The sequence below is a fragment of the Solanum pennellii genome, chromosome 6 (genome assembly GCF_001406875.1).
Source record: "Solanum pennellii chromosome 6, SPENNV200".
Classification (NCBI taxonomy): domain Eukaryota; kingdom Viridiplantae; phylum Streptophyta; class Magnoliopsida; order Solanales; family Solanaceae; genus Solanum; species Solanum pennellii.
In genome coordinates, this window is record NC_028642.1 from 51436323 (window position 1) to 51456343 (window position 20021).

Consider the following 20021-nt stretch of genomic DNA (forward strand, 5'->3'; position numbering starts at 1 on the left):
ATATCTGAACTAGTTGTTTGCTGTTCAAGAATTCTTATTTAATTTTTTTTTTTTTTTAAAGGGTTTGGTCATTAAATTGTGACATTTTTGCCAACATTAAGATAACTCGATATAGTCTGAACCTAAGTGTATCTCACCAAAAACTTTCGTATGAATGATATTCATTCATGTGTATATTCCTTTGTGAAGTTTGTAGAGGACGATATTGTTTCTTGTCCTTCCATTTTTGTCACTATTTGTTGGTTGCTTGTACTTTGATTCTTATATCATTTTGGTGTAGTTATTGTTTTGCTACTATATATGTTATTTTTGTACGTCTAATAATCCTTTTCTTAGATTATTTTGGATGATTTTTTTAAGTCCAGGGTTTATCAAAAACAATCTCTTTACTATTACGATAGATGTAAAAGTTGCGTATATACTCCTCAAACCCCCATTTTTGAGGTTATACCGAGTATATTATTATATATTTCTTTCATTCATTTCGATTGTTGTCCCCAAAAGTTCTCTTCTTGTCACATTGTTATTTTTCTTTAAGTGCAATGTAAAAATTAACCATATGAAATTTTTTTCGTACTAACAGTAAACCTATATTTTTATTTTGTTGTACTTGATTGAAGTATATGAGTGAGAACAATCTCTAAAATTATGCATGAAACAAAGAAGCTAAATAACAAATTAAGTTGGCTCTTTTCAACTCATGAATACTTAACTAAACTCATTTCAATATAAGGCAGTTTAAAGACATGTGCATTATAAAGAAAAGTTATTTAAAATATGATTTTCAACTCTGTATGTATGCAAAGATATAAATAACTCTTAGATGTATGTAAAAATACAAAATAAATTGATGTCAATTCATTATCATAATAAAAGACATACCATGCTTCCTCTCAAAGTCTCCTTGTGCAATGCATGAATGAAGTCTTATAACCCCATTCATACTAAGCAGAACCCCTTGAGGAACCATGCAATTAGTGTTGTGGGAGTTTATCTAATCGAAAACCATCACTTAAGAGCTATAGTGATGATATAACACTTTACCTCACGCTGTGTTCTATATCGGGCCAATGGTATCAGACCTGAACTGCCTAATGGATCCACTAGTATATTGTAAAAAGGGTTCATTTATAAAGTATGACCCTTTTCTACCCGTGGTGGCTACATGATTTATGGGTGATGTGGGTTCTCTGAACGCTCCCTCATATCGGTGCTCAATACACTCCCAAAATATGATACTAGCTCTTCATGTTTCAAAAAGGCATAATCATAAATATGCCCTTTAACTTGGCTTCGAATCACATATATGCCCTTCAATTTTGGGTTTACACAAGTAGATACTTAAACTTGTATAAAGTTGAACAAATAGACACTCACGTCTTACATGTCATTTTTTGTCCTATGTGGTGTCCTACGTGTATTTTGCAATGTAGGACTCATGTGTTTATTTATTTAAAAGTTGGATAGTTAAAGTGTCTGTTTGTGCATTATGAAAGTTAGAGGTCAAAGTTAAAATTTGAAGCCAAGTTTAGGGTCCAATATATGTATTATGCCTTTCAAAAACATACTTCTTTTTGTGATTTGAGATTAGTGCTAAAAAACTTAGCTCAAAGACTATCTTGGAAATCTCAGTTTCCTCTCTTGTTTCATTTAGAAAGCGATTACTCTTTTCTGAAAACTAGGGCTTTTTGGAAATCTCAATTTCCGTTTTTATTTAAATGTGAAAATATTTTAAATCTCTTTGGGAATGCATAGTCCGCATATACTTCTTTGAAGAAAAGAACTTCAAATCTAAACTCTTTGCTAAACTTTGAAACCGAAGTCTTAAAACAAATGTTTGTGAAAGACTGAAAAACTTTAAGAACTTATCTTGACTTAGCTCTTGACTTCTCTTTGACTTTGATCTTAACTGCTCTTGACTTGACTCTTAATTGATCTTAACTTGACTTTTAACTAATCCTTGAATTGAATTATGAATTTAAGGATTATGATTTGTGTTTGAAATGATCTCATGATGTTTACCGAGATAGCTAAACATGAGAAAAGACTGAAAAATCAATATTTGAAGGTGGGTCCGCGACGCGAAGGCATATTTAAATTTTGATTTCAAAACGTCTTTTGAGACAGAACACCTCGTGTCAGCTCCGCGACGCGAAACATAAATTTTCAAAATTTGGGACCAGGCGCGCGACGCGCAAGCACTATCAAATTTCGTCTAACGGAACTTCTTCTTCGTTTTCCAGCCCCAATTCACCCAAACTCAGTTCTTTTTCTTAGATTACCTTTAGATACATATACCCAAAAATGTACCTAAGAACCTAACCTGAAACGACCCTATAACGTGACGTAACGGATTCAAGACTTCTCAACTCAGGCAATTCAAGAATAACATATGAAATCAAGAAGGGGTATCGAGATCATCAATATTCAAATACTTGTGGGATGAATCAAAACTGAAATAATATGCTTGGCACGTGGGAGAACGATCCCAATGTTATAAGAGACTCACATACCTGATCAAAGAAAATCCTTAGCGAAAACATCAATTTTCTTGATCAATCTTGATGAAATTGCCCCTTTTTTTCCTTCTTTTCTCTTCTCCTTTCTCCTTATCCCCGACGTGAAAATTGTAATTTTCTAAAACTAAGTTCAGTCTTAACCCATATTAAGCTCCTAAAAATGGAATAAAATAATAGGGTAGTGAAAAGACTAACTACCCTTTAAGATTTCGGATTTGGACATTTCCTTGATCCAACAGTCCAACTTTCAAAGGGCATAATTCACTCATACGAAGTTGAAACCGCGCAAACTTGGCGGCGTTGGAAAGATCGTTCCAAGAGCTTTCCAACCATATTTGGAAGTACCTCTAAATCATCTCGATATAGAAGTTATGGTCGTTTGAAGTTGACCAAAAACTCACCTTTAATTTATGTGAAACTTCTAGATTTCCTTACACTTTCCAAATTGACTATTTTTACTTCTAAGCTTCTTCCTAGTTATTTCGATTTGCGAGATGTTACAAAATATATCAATCAAAAGAAGCATTCATAATCTCACAAAGTTTGTTCTCTTCTGAAGTAATATTCCTTATATTATTAAGATCTTGTATGTTCATAATAATCATATGCTTATTAGATTAAAACACAACATATCACAATTTTTGAACACAAAATTACCATCATTGCGTCTGATAACCAGTCAATATTCTAAACAAATTTTGATGATTGAGAAAGTGAAGGCAGGCGTGAAAACAACTACTAAAACAAAATCATTTGAGGCCTTAAATACAATAAGCATATTATATATATACAATCATATAAGTGAAAACATTTTTGGACCCTACTCCTGATTAAATAGGGATTCAGGTGTCATATACCTCTTAGTTCCTCTCATTCCCTGCTCTGTTCCAAAGTTAAGGAAAGTTCGAAATTAGCTATCTTCGGTAGATATAATGTTCATTGTTTCTTAATAACCAAATATTATTCATTGTATTTTTACTAAAAACATTCAATGTAGAATAACTTTCACATATTAGCAAATATAAAAATTATATTTGTGTGTTATAGCTATACTTTATACAATTGCGCTTCATAGCAAACATAAATATGTATATTCAATATATATATAAAAAAAACACATATACAAAGGAAATCAATTGTATACAAAAGACCAATTGTATAATTTGTTATTTGTGTATGTATAAAACGAGAAAGAGAGAAAGACAAAAGAAAATTGGGCAGTAAAATATTTGTATTGTATAATTATAAGTGTATAGGACGAATATATATGTATTTACATGTGTATATACAATTTTCTCTCTCTTTATACATTTCGTTTCTGTTTGTATAAGTGTATAGGACGAATATATATGTATTTACATGTGTATATACAATTTTCTCTCTCTTTATACATTTCGTTTCTGTTTGTATAAGCGAGAGAGGTGATGGTGGCGAGCGAGATCTGGAAGAAGGGAGAGAGGGGAACGAAGATATATGTATATATTTAATTTCTCTCGCTTTATACAAACACAAACGCATTTTATGCATTTGTGTTTGTATAAAAGCGAGAGGGAGCGAGCAAGAGTTTAAGGGAGAGAGGCGACTGACAAATAGTTTGCTACAAGGGACAATTAAATCAAAGTATGGTTATAACATTTAATTTGAACTATTAGTGTTTTCCCTTCAATATATGGTAGTGAGAGAATATACTATATAAGCAACATATAAAATTTCTTGCATCATATAAAAAATAACTTTTCAATTAAAAGGTGTCACAAAATCAACGTTGACAGATCAAATACGTAAAGCATTATGTGAGTAGAAAAGAGATCATTCCACGTGTACTCAAAAAGATTTGCAGACGTAGCAACACAGGAAGTTTGGATGTAATAAGAAAAGTTAGAAATGAGCTTTAACTTAGATTTAAATTTAACAAAAAATATATACATAACAATATCATATTTCACTAAATTGTCTTACATACATTTGTACTTATAAAAAATTGTAACGAGACCGTACATTTATATATAGGTCTTTTGAAAATACTTTATGTTATCGAAATGAGTAATTTTTTCATTGACCTAAGCCAGGACGAGAAAAACAATATTATCTTAAATAAGTTATTAATTTATTGAACGTTTAATGAGTTGGGACCCAATTCATTTAAATAGATAAATATGAGTAGATAGCCGTATAAATTTTTCATTCTGCCACCAACCCCAACTGAAGTTAACAAGAAACGTTGGGTGAAGAATGGTGACAAGAGACCTTTATTATTACGAGTACTACAACAAATTACTCAGAAAAAGGAGAAAATAGACAAATCATTAGAAAAATCTGTTTTTCTACTACAAGCGTAGTGATAACAGGATGAACTGGTGTACAAAGCATGGTGCGGAGAAGGGTCTCGTATCCAAAGAGTGTGATGTAGATAACTTATTCAAATATAGCGTAATATATAGAAAATTTTCAAAAACAATGAAATCATGGAAAATTATGTATAATTTTGTACGAGTATTAGCTAGTGACAGGTAAAATATGCACTTATTTCACACAGAACCTAATGAAGCATCATTACAAGAGACTCAGAATACTTGTATAAAGGATTACAATACATGGAAGTTTCTTTTTTTTGTTGAAAATAAAGGAAAAGAAATCTATTGAATTTCAAGGTTTTAATAAGGTCCAGTTGGAATAAGAAGCCAGACATAAATAAACTACAATTCAAGATGTATGAATGAATCCTCTGTAGTCATTTCACCCCAAGAATAAGCAAAACAGAATTCAGATAAGTGAAACCATCATTGGAATTGCATCTAGTGAACAGATGGAGCATACATGTCTTGAGAGTTCAAGGCCTAAACAAGCCTATAAAAACATCTGCTGCATTCCTTTTCGAATGACAGATAAACTTCCATTGAATCAACAACTAAATAAAGAGTGGTACAAGGTTGGAAATATGGATTCAATAGGTAGTTCACCTGGTTTTTAGGGGTGAAAGTAGTGAAAAATAAAGGAATAGAAGACAAGTAAGGTGGATCTGTGACAATGTCAGCCCTATTTGGAGTCTGAATCACATTTCTCGTTTTTCATCAGTGACGTTTTCTGCTACTTGCGCTGCACTTTTTGCTTCCTTAGTTATGCTAACCCCTCGATTGATACCTACAAATAACAATAACATATTTGAATAACATGAGGACTTAAGAGGAAACGTGCTGTCTGAAGTCAAAGAATATGAACATCAGCTGGCATGATTAAATATTTTCATGCATAACAGATTAAATAGCCAAAAAGTTTTGATGGGTCCACAAATTTCACTTGTCAAACATAAGCAACCCTCTTGCGACTTGTGTCAATTCTATGAGGCACAACGGAACATTTCTCGATTAAATGGGAACAATGTTGCACACATATATATATGCTATTCTGTTGTCATAGAATTTTATCATGAGGCACAACGTAACATTTCTCGATTAAATGGCAACACTTTGCGCACTTATATATATGCTATATTCTGTTATCTTAGAGTTTTAACATTCCATAGAGCCTTGCTGCAGTCAGCATAAAAACATCTATTAACAGAGAAATCTATTACCTTGAGGGATGGAAATGTGATCACCAGAACCAAAACCGTGGGTGAAACCTGCTTTGCCAGATGACCTGCCATGCAACTCTCTTATTAAAGCTAGGTTATTGCCCTTGGTTGTCTGATTCTCTGCTTTAGGCAAATAGTTTTCTCCAGTTGATGGCCTTGCTGCAGGTTTTGGAGCATATGTTGTTGACCAAGATCCTCCATTTGATCCAGCCAAGGACATTATAACATCTGCCTGATACATAGCAGGAAACTCGATCATGTTATGCTAAAGAATTTTAGAACTTGATTGATTCTACAATCTCAAAGAGTCTAATCAAATAGCAAAGAGAAATGCGATTTATTGTAAATATTTAAATGGGAAATTAAGGAAAATCCCCCTCCCCTTTTGCCACTTTTCAGCAGTAGGAGACGAGAATTTTTCTTTTAAATATAATTGAATGTTAAGACAACAATGATGCTGCTTGCACCTCACTGCATATATTTGTAGCTTAATGCACTCCATCCCGAAGTATAGTCTTGATTCCACTGAGCATGAGTACTAGAAAAGGCTAGAAGTAATACAGAGGTTTTCAGAGAGATGAGTCTAAAGGTAGAGTTAACGAAAAAATTTTATATGCTTGAGACTTTTTAAACAACGAAAGTCAGCCAGAAATTAGTGACATATTCACAAGATGCCACTGAGGAAATGGAGTGAAGAAAGCAAAGGACAAATAGAGAGATCGGGAGTCACCCTTTACAAAGGATCAACCACAACCAACCAAAAATACAGTAATAATAGGATTTCAAATTATACACTACATAGTCTACAAATATATAATGTACTTGAACAGCAAGGAATAATGAGTAATAAATGTAGCTCGGGGACCAAATTATTTGCTGCTAAGTGTTCGATATGGAAAGGTGTGGATCATGCAGCGGAATCAAAACCTTTCCCTATACTTTTGAGAAAAAAATATCTATCCAACCAGTACAACATGCTAGTAGAAGTAACTATCTGAGATTTCTTATACACAGTCTATAAAATTGCTCGACTCTCAGATATTTCTCGCTCAATTGGTGTGATTCAGATGAGAACAAAGGCCCTCTATTTATATAGGTTAGAATAGCATGTCAATGTCAGTGACATGGAAAATGATAGAAATGTCAATAATTTGAATGTAAAGAGAATTTACATCTGAAATCCTTACCAAACAAAGAACACATTTTCCTTATAACATGGAGGAAAGGATTGGATAAATATTTTGTTCTCACAAGTACAAGGAAAGGATTTAGTTCATGTTTTTATTCCGCTGGGTGACTTCTACCATTCCAAAATCCAACATTAAGTACCTCGGTTCCCTTGTTCAAAGGACTTCCACCAAGAACTTCCTTCAGACCTAAAAATAAACGACAATTATGTGGCAACTTTCGACTTGAAGAACAACAATCAAATGATTTTGAAAACAAGGATTTGACCAAAAGATTTTCTTGCTTTTTGTGGGACCCCTAGCCTTCATTTTAGGTTTCAAGGACCTAAAATAGGCACTTAATCAACTACAAGTTTTCAAATGTTTTTTTTAACTCTTGATGTGATGCAACAATATTTAAAATGAATAAATGTTTAAGGACAATACTTTTCTCTTAAAGAACAAGGCCATTCGGTCCCCAACAGTTCAAAAACAAATGTAAAGATAATCTGGTGTATTAGGGATATTGCAAGTACATTAATGTGTTACCAAGTTAGTTTAACCATAATCAACAAGAAGACTAACAGGTTAATGAAAAGAATTTACTCATGAATTACATTTGAATTAGGATCATTTAGGGAAGAGAAATCAGAGAATTTGTACATATGATCTGGAATAAGTTAAGAAAACATTTAAGTTTTAAGATAAATCTTTTCCTCGAGAAGTCAAGATAAACTTATAGTGGAGATACAGATCTTGGGCCTAACTCAATTTTAAAAGTTATCGCACGACGGGATGATTGTCCAAAATCATATAAGGAAACCACAACTCATTCCCTCAACCGGTATGGGACTTAACCCCCACCCAAACTCAACTGGAGCGTGGAATACGGGAGCCAAACATTGAGAAACACAACAACATGGATTGATGGGCCTAGCTTTGATACCGTGTGAAGATATGCCCTTGGACCTAACTCAACCCATAAGCTAGCTCATTAGGGATTGTCCAAGACTATATAAGGAGACCACAACTCATTACGTCAACCAATGTGGGACTCAACATTTATTACGCCAAGGAGGTGAAGAAAAGCTCATATAAATTTCAGAACTTACTAATGCTAACCCAAACATAAGGTCAAAAGTCAAAACAATATAAAATGATTCACTGTCTATAATAATCTGGGTAGCTCAGCATCTCTTTACATATAAACTAATAGCTATTGCTAGAGGACTTTCCTGATGTATTTCATGCCATTTCTCAATGTCAACTGAGAAATTATATTTCATACTAGAGGCTCTTGTATGCACTTAATTTGTTATTCTTAAGACTGGTGATGGAAAGATCCTCCACCTTCTACCAAGAGGTTGGAGTTCGAACAATAGAGTGAGAAAAAGAGCCATTCTTAACAGTTGATCGGGGGGTTTTGGGCAGGGTTTTACTTATCAAAAGAATTGATATGTTTTATGCTTCTTTCCTCTCTGTAAAATATGATACCACGTATCAAAGCTGACAAAACCTAACAAAGCATAGGTGTGGCCTGGCTGTTTCACAAGATCACCTAATTGGCATCCTTGCTACACTAACGGATATCTCAAGTTATATGGAAAGAGACGTTATTTGTTCTAATCACAAGGGCATGAAAAAAATTTAATCTGCCATATTTGTCCCTCTATCGACCTTCCTGGAGTTGGTGTATACTTCTCCAAACAACATAATACTAAAGGGAACCATTGCATCGGAAGACACTGAATCATTTCAAACATTAATCACTCTATGCTGTTGCATTGATATTGAATTGTTTTCATGAACTATATTATGAGCACAACTGGTACAGATATCTTGGCTTGATGATGAAGGAATAGTTTATAGAAATCCACATATTTTATGAGAATAGGACATCGTAGAAATAGACATTTGCAGGAACATCGCAATGATATATAATGAGCACAGCTGGCCCAGATATCTTGGCTTAATGGTGAAGGAATAGTTGATAGAAATCCACATATTTTATGAGAAGAAGGCTTCGTAGAAACATCAGCGTGATAGTAATTTTTGTCTCATGTGTCTCATCTGAAACAAGTAACGAGAACAGTTATTACCGACAACATATAACTTCATCACGTTCTTTCCTTGATAATTTATACAATGCCGTATTTTATTTTCGTCTATGGTTGTGCCAAGCATTCAGATTTGATATATACCAGTACTTTTTTTATGTCCGAGAAATCCGTCTGTGTCCCGCCCTTTGGACCAATCACAGCCTTCTAAACTCGGTGGATAATACTAGTACTATTTCCAGTACTGTCTTCTTTACAACAAACTACAACTTCTTCAGTAAGATAATTCTCCTCTTTCATTAGAAATTGATTAACCAAATTCTCCAAATTAAAACTAAACAAATCACAAATTATATCGCCAAGGATACCATCAGTTATTACCATAGCCAAGTAAGTATGAGGCACTATTATGTCACACGCTAAACATTTTATTTACTATAGAAGCATGTTACTTTTATTTCACACAATATACACGATATAGTAGACTGATAAATTTAGACAAGTGAGCAATTAGACAATAACTTATCAGTTGGCTTATACACTAAAGTTTTCACCAATCTGCTCAAAAAGAAAGAGAAAGAAAAAACAACATAGAGACATACAGAAACAGTAGAAACACAAGAGAGAAGTGTGATTGGATAAAGCAGAAGACAAACCTTGTTGGGATGGACATTATCGAAAACATGGGCTTGACCCCCGTAAAATATAGTCATTTGAGAGCCAGCAGATGACGATCCTTGCCGACTATCATGTAACAACATCAAAAAGTCTCAATGATATAATTAGAGAAGGTCAGACAGACATCAAAAGAGGCAGTTTTTGCAGATCTACTGAAATTACCTTGGGTTAGAAGATTCTAGGTCAGAGAAGTGAAGTGTAGACTTCTGCTTAGCACCACTTAATGGCACCCCAGAAAGGCTTCCATCAGAGATTCCACCACTCGCATTAATGGAGCTCAATATTCCGGATCCTTTGATTCCTGTCCTTGATCCTTCATCGGCAGCTTGAGATATGTTAGAAGGTCCTGCATTAGCATCTCCAAACCTGCTGGATGACGATTGATATCCAAAAGGTAAAACATGACTAGCACGTGGAGGATACTGCAAGGTGGGACCAACATTGACGGGAATAACTCGATCCCACTTGGAAGCATTGACATCAGTTCTACCAGTGGCGGATGGTTGTGATATTAAAGAGGGATGAAGTGGCCTCAACGGATGCATAACAAAGGACATTTCTTGCTCCTGTGGTCGTCCATGTCGCTCACCCCCTGCATTTCGTAGTAGCTGAACTTGAAGAAAACTACCAGTATCAGATTAAATAGCAGCCACCATAGGAAGATATGCAACCAACAGAAGAACAATTAGCAGCAGTTTTTCCTTTTTTTCTGCTTTCCTGAAATTCGGTAAATATATGAGGTAAAAGAGGAAATAGATACAGACCTTCTGCATATGCGAGCTCTCCAATGCGTCTGGTCGCAGCATTGCAAATTTATCTCTTGTTAACCCCATCAAAGAGTCAGAATTGCTTCTTTTTGTTCCCGATAATCGATTACTTGTCTCAGGCCCTGAAAGTTCACCCCTTAGGCCATAGAACGGTACTCCTTCGAAATGATTTCCTACAACTCTTTCTACAATGATAAGAAAATGATCAAATACTGTTCAAATTTTCATACAGAATAATAATAAGAAAAGCAATGTGCGACCTCGAAAATAGAACTATTCAATCACTTGTTACTTTCAAAACTTTTCTTTTAAGCTAACTTCCTTTCTAGTAACAATAAGCATGCATAGAACTCCCATATATGAATGCTAGAAAATTTCACCCTTTATCAAAGGCAAATGATAATAACACTAAAAGAAGTTCAAAAGTTGAGTAAAGTTTTCACAAACTCACATGAGTTGTAAAAAAACAATATATGCCTATTGATTTTGAAGGAAAGCTACCACATGAATCAATTATCTCAAGCAAACTTCCTCCACAACAAGCATTCTCTTTGCTTTACCACTTACAACATAGGCTTAATTAGGTACAAAAACACATCACAAGAATCATCAAGCTTAAACACATAAATAAAAGTAAAGCAGCATCATGCAAAAACAAAATACATGTTCATGAGAAGTACTAACTGAATAAAAAATTTATAGCTAACAACCTCCATTTCCCCTCAAATTGCATAAGAAAAGGGAGTACGAAACATGAAACTGGCAAAAGAAAAGTTGAGAATAAGGGTTGGTTTTAACTTACCAGAACCCAGATCAGAAGTAGTGGAAATGGGGCCACGGCCACCCCCAGAAGAAGCACCAAGTGAGACAGAAGCAGACGGAGATGCCTCTGACGGCAACACCACTCTGCCAGACATCGCCGGAGATGAATCTTGAGTATACCCTTTACCCAAAAAATCATGAAAAGTAGTGGCTGCTGGTTTCACTTCATCTGCTTCAGTTGCAGTAACACTAACACTTTTGTTACTTTGGATGTGAGCCATACATGAACACACAGTACCATCACCAACAAACCCATTTCATCCCTATACAACTATCTCCTTGAAGCTCCATAATCAAGTCTAGTTAAGGGGGTGGGGGTGAGAAAGAACCAAAAAAGCAATAATCTTTGCACAAGAAAGATGGGGGAAAAGGTCACAACACACAGCTATTGTACTTCAGTGTTAGCTTATCTGCATCAACTTTTGCAGACAAGTTTACCCACATGAATTAAATTCAAAATATGCATAAACTAGTCTTGATAGGGTATAAAGAAGATAAAGGTAGTACCTTTATGTAAAAAAAATGGTTCAAAACCAGACAAGTATTGAAGTGAAGAGAAGAAGAGAGAGAAAGGGGGCATTAAAATGCAAAAGTGACTGGCTTTTTCTTACACATACATATACATAAATGGGTTCTGTGTTCTTGGTTCTATTGCCCACTCACATCTACTACTATGGCCTTCAAAAAAATATACAGAGACATAAACATTGGGAAGGGAGAAAGCAGGAGAATAATAGTGGGGTTCTTTCTTTTTTCTGCAATTTATTGGAAGAGATGAAAATATTTTTAATCGCGAATCTTATTTTAATTACACTTTTTGATCATTCTCCTTATTTAATCAGAAGTCTTATGTTTCGAGTGATTTGAATTTAAATATAAAATAAAATAAAATATATTTTTTTAAAATAGAGTTGAAATTCAAAAAATACAAATTTTAATATAGTTATCAAACACGAAATAAATCCAAATTGGCTTAATTGAAGGAGGAAAAAGGTCCATGCTGGCTGCTACTTCTGGAGAAAAGCCAGCTCGTGAAATTTCATGCGTTTGATATAAAATGGGAAAATAATAATAAATATTAATTCATTTTAAAAATATTTATCTCATTATTTATAATATAACAAAGGAATAGATATCTTCCATACCAAACAACCTCTTATACAGTTCGCGTTCTCGGCTTCAAGTTTTCAAATATTTTTAACAAATAATATTTGAGCCAAGCTTTTGGTGAATTACACCATGTGTTGGGTTCCAAGTTTTATCAAGAATATTTGGCTATTTCAAAAATATGATTTATGAATTGGTTTCAAGTTTTATCGAGAATATTTGGCTATTTCAAAAATATAATTTATATTCATAAGTTTTAAAAATTATTAAGATATTCATAATTTTGTATTTATCATTTTATAATGAATATTTTCAATTAAAAAATAACTTTATAATATAATTGATAACAATTCAACAATAACAAAATAACAATTTAGGCAAGACAATACATTAATCGTATACTCAAACTTGTCACTGATTCGATTATAGTTATAACTTATTATACACAAATTGTTCTGTTTTTTCAATTTGTCACTCAAATCAGAAATCAACTTTTTTTAAGGAGGTAATAACAAATATCAATTGAAATTCATTGATAATAGGTATTTTTTTATAATATATAGAAGTTTGGGATAATTTTTGAGTTTTTAAAATTCTCAAATATTAGCATCTGGCTCAAATAATAGTATTTTCTAGTACTAGGAAATTTGGATACTTGGCAAATATATTTGTCAAGTTATATGATCAAACACCACTTTTCATGTTTTTCCTACGTATTCTTGAGGGGCAAATGGATCCATATTCTAATTTCCTCCCTATCCAATGCATTCAATAGATTCCACTATGAATCGAGAGCAGGCGAAGACGACCAGTTTTCATTTTAGAGGTACACAGTCACATATTAGGTAAGAGCTATATATCACACTCATTCACAAGCGCAGGACGTTTTTGTCGGGAAAATCATAATATTTAGTAATAAACTAAAATTGAAATTTAGGAATTTTACACAAATGTCACAAGCGTTAAAACTAATTACATTTTGTCCCAATTATTTTCCAAAGATAAAAATCACTTAAATGTAGTGTAATTCAAATACATCCCAAAACATTCTGATATATCATGTAATGGTTCCAAATACATCTTATTACATCGCGTAAAGTGACGTATCCAAAAATAGGAGAGAGTAGAAATTTTTGTAATTTTTTCAAATAATAGAAAATTTTTAAAAATATGAGAAAATAAATTATGTATTTAAATATTTTTCTAAAAAAATATGCTATTTAATTGAATGATTTCATTACTAAATAAGTGTATGTAGAACCTTTTCAAGCGTCGACAACAGATTTTTATAGAAACATAGTGTAGGAATCAAATAATCACTAAATTATTATTGAATGATTCATCCTTTGCTTCATTTTAGATTAAACACAAATTATGTTACAATAATTCACTTGCCTTATATGAAAACTTCATTCAATCTAGTATTGGTTTAATCACATGTGATACAAATATTTAGCTTATTACAAATTAAAATTACTTCAAAAGATATTTTTTAAAAAAAACAAAATAAATCTTGAGCTAATCATTATTAGAAGCAAGTAAACATGTACATAAATATCAATATCATGATTATGATGAAATAGTTAAAACCTCTCCATTTTTAATAAGAATATTATTTTTGAGCCTATGAAAAAAGAAAAAGAAAATATCTTATTTGAATTGTCATTATCAGAAAATGGACCTTACATTGATTATAGTTAATCTATGTACAACTAAATATTTATATAATTATCATCCTTTATAATAATAGTAATTCATTATAATGTTCAACCTCTTTAGAATCTTTTTTATTCTTTTGAATTTTATTATCAAAAATCTATCATAAAGATATTGAGCGTATAAAATAAATAAATTAAAACGAAGAGATAATATGTTGAAGTTATGAAAAAGTTAGACACGTGAGTGGGGAAAGAATTTTGATTCTTTGATTGGTAGTATTATTTTTTAGTACATGTATTGACTCTGTTCCTATTTGCTGCTTTTCTCCCCCATCACTCATATCTCTTTTTCCCACCTTTAATATTTTATTTCACCACCTAAATGTAAGTTCGATATTTATGTAAATATTATTTTTTAATAACGATAATAATTCACTATACTTCTATCTTCAACGATACGTCACTTTCAAATTCTATCTACTTCTAATATAAAAATAACACCATATGCACATTACTTTTAACTTACTTTTCAGAATAGAAAAGATGTAACTAGAGGTCATTAACTTTAAATCATGATAAAACATTCAAATTTAACTTTTGTTACGAGCTTTTCATTTGATTTGAGTTAATTTTAACATTAAAATGTTGAAAGAATAAAGTTATGTTTTGATGGTCCGATAAACGAATTTATGAGAGTTGGTTTTATTGTCCTAAACATGATAGAATATTTCTAAGTTATTAATGAATATGATATTCTTCTATTTATTGAAAATGTGGTTTGATTCGTTCAAGCAAGATATGAAATATCAATCTTATTTGATAACAAAAAAATAAGGTTTGATCAGCATATTTTTACTCTTAACGGTTTATTTTCAACTCTAATACATAATTTTTTTATTATTAAGTTAAGCTAAAATACTTAAATATAACTTTTAACATTCGATGAAATGAATTAATGAAGAGGCTTGACTTTAGCTAGTGGGACAATTTAGTACCTAAAGTGATAGTACTTAAATTCAGCTAAGTCATATAAGCGCAAAATTAATGAGAATAAAGAATTTTTTAAAGCAATATAAAAAACGAAAATCGCTCTTTCATATCAAAGGATAACAGCTGAGTATTAATAAAGCAATATAAATAGTAAGAATTTAAATAATTAGTTTAATTTATTTGAAATTAAGATATCATTATTATATCTATACCTATTTACATAAGTTAGTTTAGTAACTATCGTAATACTTGGACAAAATACTATAGAAGATATTTTTTAGTTAACTTTGTAAAAATAATTAAACAAAGTAAAGCACTGGTACTAGTGGATGAAACCTGAACAAAATACTTAGATAAAAAGTGTATCCAAGATTACATTCTAATAATTAGAAAAGGGTCGAAATTGTCCCTAAATTATGCGAAATAAATTATTTACATCTTTCATTATATTTTGGGACTAAAAATATCTCCGTCATTATTCTAGGAGACCACAAATAACCTCAAGAGTTAACAACCCAATTTTTTGTGATGTGGCATGCCATATGGGACTAATCCCTCCACCTAAGCGATGCCAACTAAGATTCACTACAAAAGAACTTGATCTTTAGTGGCGACAAAATTGTCACAAAATCTTAAAATTTGCCACTAAAGATTATGAGTGATTTTTAGTGACAACTAAGGCTCCAACAACCATTCGCTAGTAAAACCTATTTTTTCAACAAAAATATGATAATTAATTTTTAATTGCAACCTAATTTTCTAAAATAAATAACTTGTAATATCAATATTAAAAACACTCAATATTATTACGAAAAATCATGAAAATTACTTCTCGATTTACATCTTCTACTATATAATTCATCATTATACATTTTATACGTTTACATATAACATAAAATAAAATATACAATGTCTTCAACTCCTACTTAATCGATATCATTTTTGTATTTTTAAAAAAATATAGAAAAAAATACAAAATTAGAATTTAATGTTAAAAACTTTTAATGACGAGTTTTTGGGCTTTTGTGGCGACAAAGGTCTAGTTCTTTTGTAATAAATCCTACTTGGCAATGCTTAGGTAGAAGGATTAGTCTCACATGGCTTGTCAAGATAATAAAAATATGGGGTGTTAACTCTTGAGGATATATGTGGTCTCTTATGATAACAGCAGAGGCATTTTTAATCCCAAAATATAACGAAGGATATAAATAATCTATTTCAACGCAATTTTAACCCTTTTCCGTATTATTCTTTATAACAAATTAAGAGGAAGATGAAAATGGAATCATTAGATGATGACTAACTACTCCATTTACAGTAATTATAATTGAAATCTTGAAAAATACCAATACCACGTCCCGGTGGCTCATGCCATTTATCAATTAAATTCAATACAATATATTTATATAATCTCTCTAATGGGATTTTGCATTATCAACATATAACAAAGTCCTTTTTTTCGGAAGCATGCGGAAAAAGTTATACATTTTTTTTTTAAAAAAAATATATATATATATATATAAAATATTTGGTATTCGTATTAAAATTTGATTATTTTATATTCACGCTACTTAGAATCCCATTTAAAAAAAACGCTCTCTACCTAAAAAAATTATACTGAAAGCTTAAATTCAAAATCTCTAATTTAGAAAAGAGCAGCTTCACCCACTACCCGCTTGATGGCTATATAAGGTTACTTGGCTCTTCTTAGCTATAGAGTAAAACAATAAGATGATTAATTATTTTTATCAACAGCTCCAATATGATAGATTGCACTTTTTCTTGGCTCATCATGTATAACATTAATTGTATAAATTATTGGGGAAGGGCATAAATTTTCTATCAAGTTTATATCGAAGAGTCAGTTATACGACTCAATTACTATGATGACCTATTACAGATTATTACTATTTAAAAGTAAATTTAGTATCACCTTCAAACACATAACACCACTCTCACAATATGTGGTGTATTTAATTTTAACATAAGATCGTGTTAGAAATTATATTTTTTTATATTCTTTTCTTTTGTTAATTATATTTTACACTAATTAATTCCTAACTAATTATTAAAATCCTCTAATAATCATATTTTCTTTCAATCTAAAATCCTACTCATTTTATCTCTAATCTGATTAGGAAAATTATTTATTTGAATTTATATCACAGTTCTCTTTGTCTTTTATTCTATTAATGCTTACACGATGAAATCTCACAAAATCTAAATTTAATTTTTTAGATTTATTCAAGAAAACATACAATTCTTCTTCTCATCACTAGGATTAGTGATGTTGTAGCTTAGTAATTTTCATCATATGGAATAACTGGACGAGTCCAAAGGTATTGATGTTGATTTTGCAGTATTTGAAACTTGTTTATCATTAAAAGTATAATATAATTATGTGTATATATATATATACACATAATATTATTGTGTAAAAAGAAATAATCTAAAAAGACCTTTTTTTAAAAATAAAAATATATATTTTTCTCACCATTGAGGCATGCCACATAGGCTGATTGAAGATCCTCATTTATATATATATATTGATTATACTGATGTTATCTTGATCTATAAATGCTATAACCTACATGTTTCATCTTCTCATGGACATTGGGCACAACTACTTGCATCATTTAGTCCTCAAAGCTGCTTTCGCAAGTGATTTTGAATATCGTAATAATAAAAGGATGTTTAAATATTTCGTGTTTTTTATTTTTTTGATTCCCTTAGTTCAATTTCTCTCTTTCTCATGACCACTCTTTTATATACCGTATTTTCATCTCAATTTTATTATCTTAATATATTAACATTAAGTCGAATTACAATCAATTAAATATAATATTAAATACATAATTATTTTGCTAATGCTAATGATATCAACTTGTCTTGTTAGATGACAATAAAATTCAAATTAGGGATATTTTTGTAATACTCTTATATGCTACGTGTTATTTCTCCTTTTGCCTCTCTGTCACTATTGTGTCTATCTTTTCCACCGCACAACACCAACACAATTGTTGTTGAAAGTTTTAGAAATGCATATTTATTTTCTAAATATAATTTATTAGATCTTCTGAGACTTCCGTTAATTTATACTAACTGATTATTAACACGAGTATCCACTGTGGTATACCCAGGAATTTCATTAAGGGTATCCAAATTTTTAATAGTATTTTTTAAAAATAAAATGATAATTTAAACTAATAAAATAAATAATCAAGTTAAGCAATATTTAGAGAAGTCAAACTTTTTTTTTGATAATCTATTATAATAATTCCTCATTGTCACACCCCTTTTTCGCGCTGCGGCGTAAGGGTTTTCCAATTTAAGTGACGTAATTAATTAGGGGATTGTTTTAGTTTTTTCAGAGTCGCCACTTGGAATTGAGTTACGGTGTTCCAAGTCACCTTTTGTTTAATCCCTAATCAAAAGGAAATGACTCTTTGTTTGGTCTGCGAACCAATTCGGGTAAGGAATTCTATTGACCGAGGGGAAGGTATTAGGCATCCCTCGATCCCGTGGTTCTAGCACGGTCACTTTATGGACTTCTATGACTTAAACTAATTTTTGAATATTATATTATTAAGAAAAATGTATTTACCCTCATTCTTTGATTTATATTAACATATTTAAAACTGTACTATTTTATAAACATGTGAAGTTTTTACACATTTTTATTAATTATTTATTTATTTTTCATGCTTTCAACATTTGCCTACTTCTTAATTTCTCTCTTTTATTTTATTTTTTTAATTTGTTTTTTTATTGTATTTTTGTTTCTCCCTTCTTATTTCTTTTTGTACTAATTTTTCACGTTTTTTTTTTTAACTTTCCTTAGTTTATGTTTTTGGTTTTTACATTGATTTTTCTTCTTTTTCTTTTCTTACCCTTTTTTTAAAAAAAATAATTGTGTTTTTTTTAATTGATCATACTAAAATATTTTTTTTTTTTAAACACTATACTTTTTGTTTCTTTTCATTTTTTGCAGTATTTTTTATTAAATTTATTTTTTCCTGTACATTTTCTCCATTCTTTTAATCATACCTTTTTTTTATTTTTTTTTTCTATTATTCTTTTTCTGATTCAGATGTTCTTTCATCACTATTTCTTTTCTTCTTCTTTTATTCACGTATTCTACCTCTTTTCCTTATTCCATTTTTATTGTTATTATTATTTTTTTTCTTTTTTCTTTCAATTTATTATCCTCTCCTTATCCTAACAAGTTTATTATTATTATTTTTAATAGAATCTAAAAATAATAATGTAAGACAACACACATAATATAATATAAAATATAATTTAATACATTTCTAAACACAACCAAACAAAGAATTCATTCGAATTAGTAAGACATGAATATAAAAATTTGGATAACTATGCATATTATCATTAGAATCATAATAACTATACATATTATCATTAAAAACTAAACATGAAAAATAAGAATAGACTTAGACAATAATTTTACTTAAGCATGAAATAAACTATGAGTTATTTAATATGAAATAAACTACGGTTTGTTATAGCAATTTCACACAAAATATAACTATATAAGGGATCTAAACATAAAGTTGATATGAAATATTTGAACAAACTTCATATAAAAACATAACGGTTTAACCACATGTGAAATTTGACAACTTCAATATATTGCAATCAATGCTTGTATAACATGATATT

At 30.9% G+C, this 20021-nt stretch overlaps 1 protein-coding gene across 1 annotated transcript; it reads right to left on the reverse strand.

Annotated features, from left to right (window-relative positions):
* Positions 1-5232: 5232 nt before the first annotated feature.
* On the reverse strand, positions 5233-12373 carry LOC107023718 (protein TIFY 8). Its single transcript, XM_015224498.2, has 6 exons — positions 11564-12373; positions 10759-10946; positions 10157-10602; positions 9973-10060; positions 6094-6325; positions 5233-5660 (listed from the first exon to the last, which is right to left on the reverse strand). The coding sequence occupies exons 1-6, from the start codon at positions 11802-11804 to the stop codon at positions 5572-5574; spliced, it is 1284 nt and encodes a 427-aa protein (XP_015079984.1). The 5' UTR covers positions 11805-12373; the 3' UTR covers positions 5233-5571.
* Positions 12374-20021: the final 7648 nt, after the last annotated feature.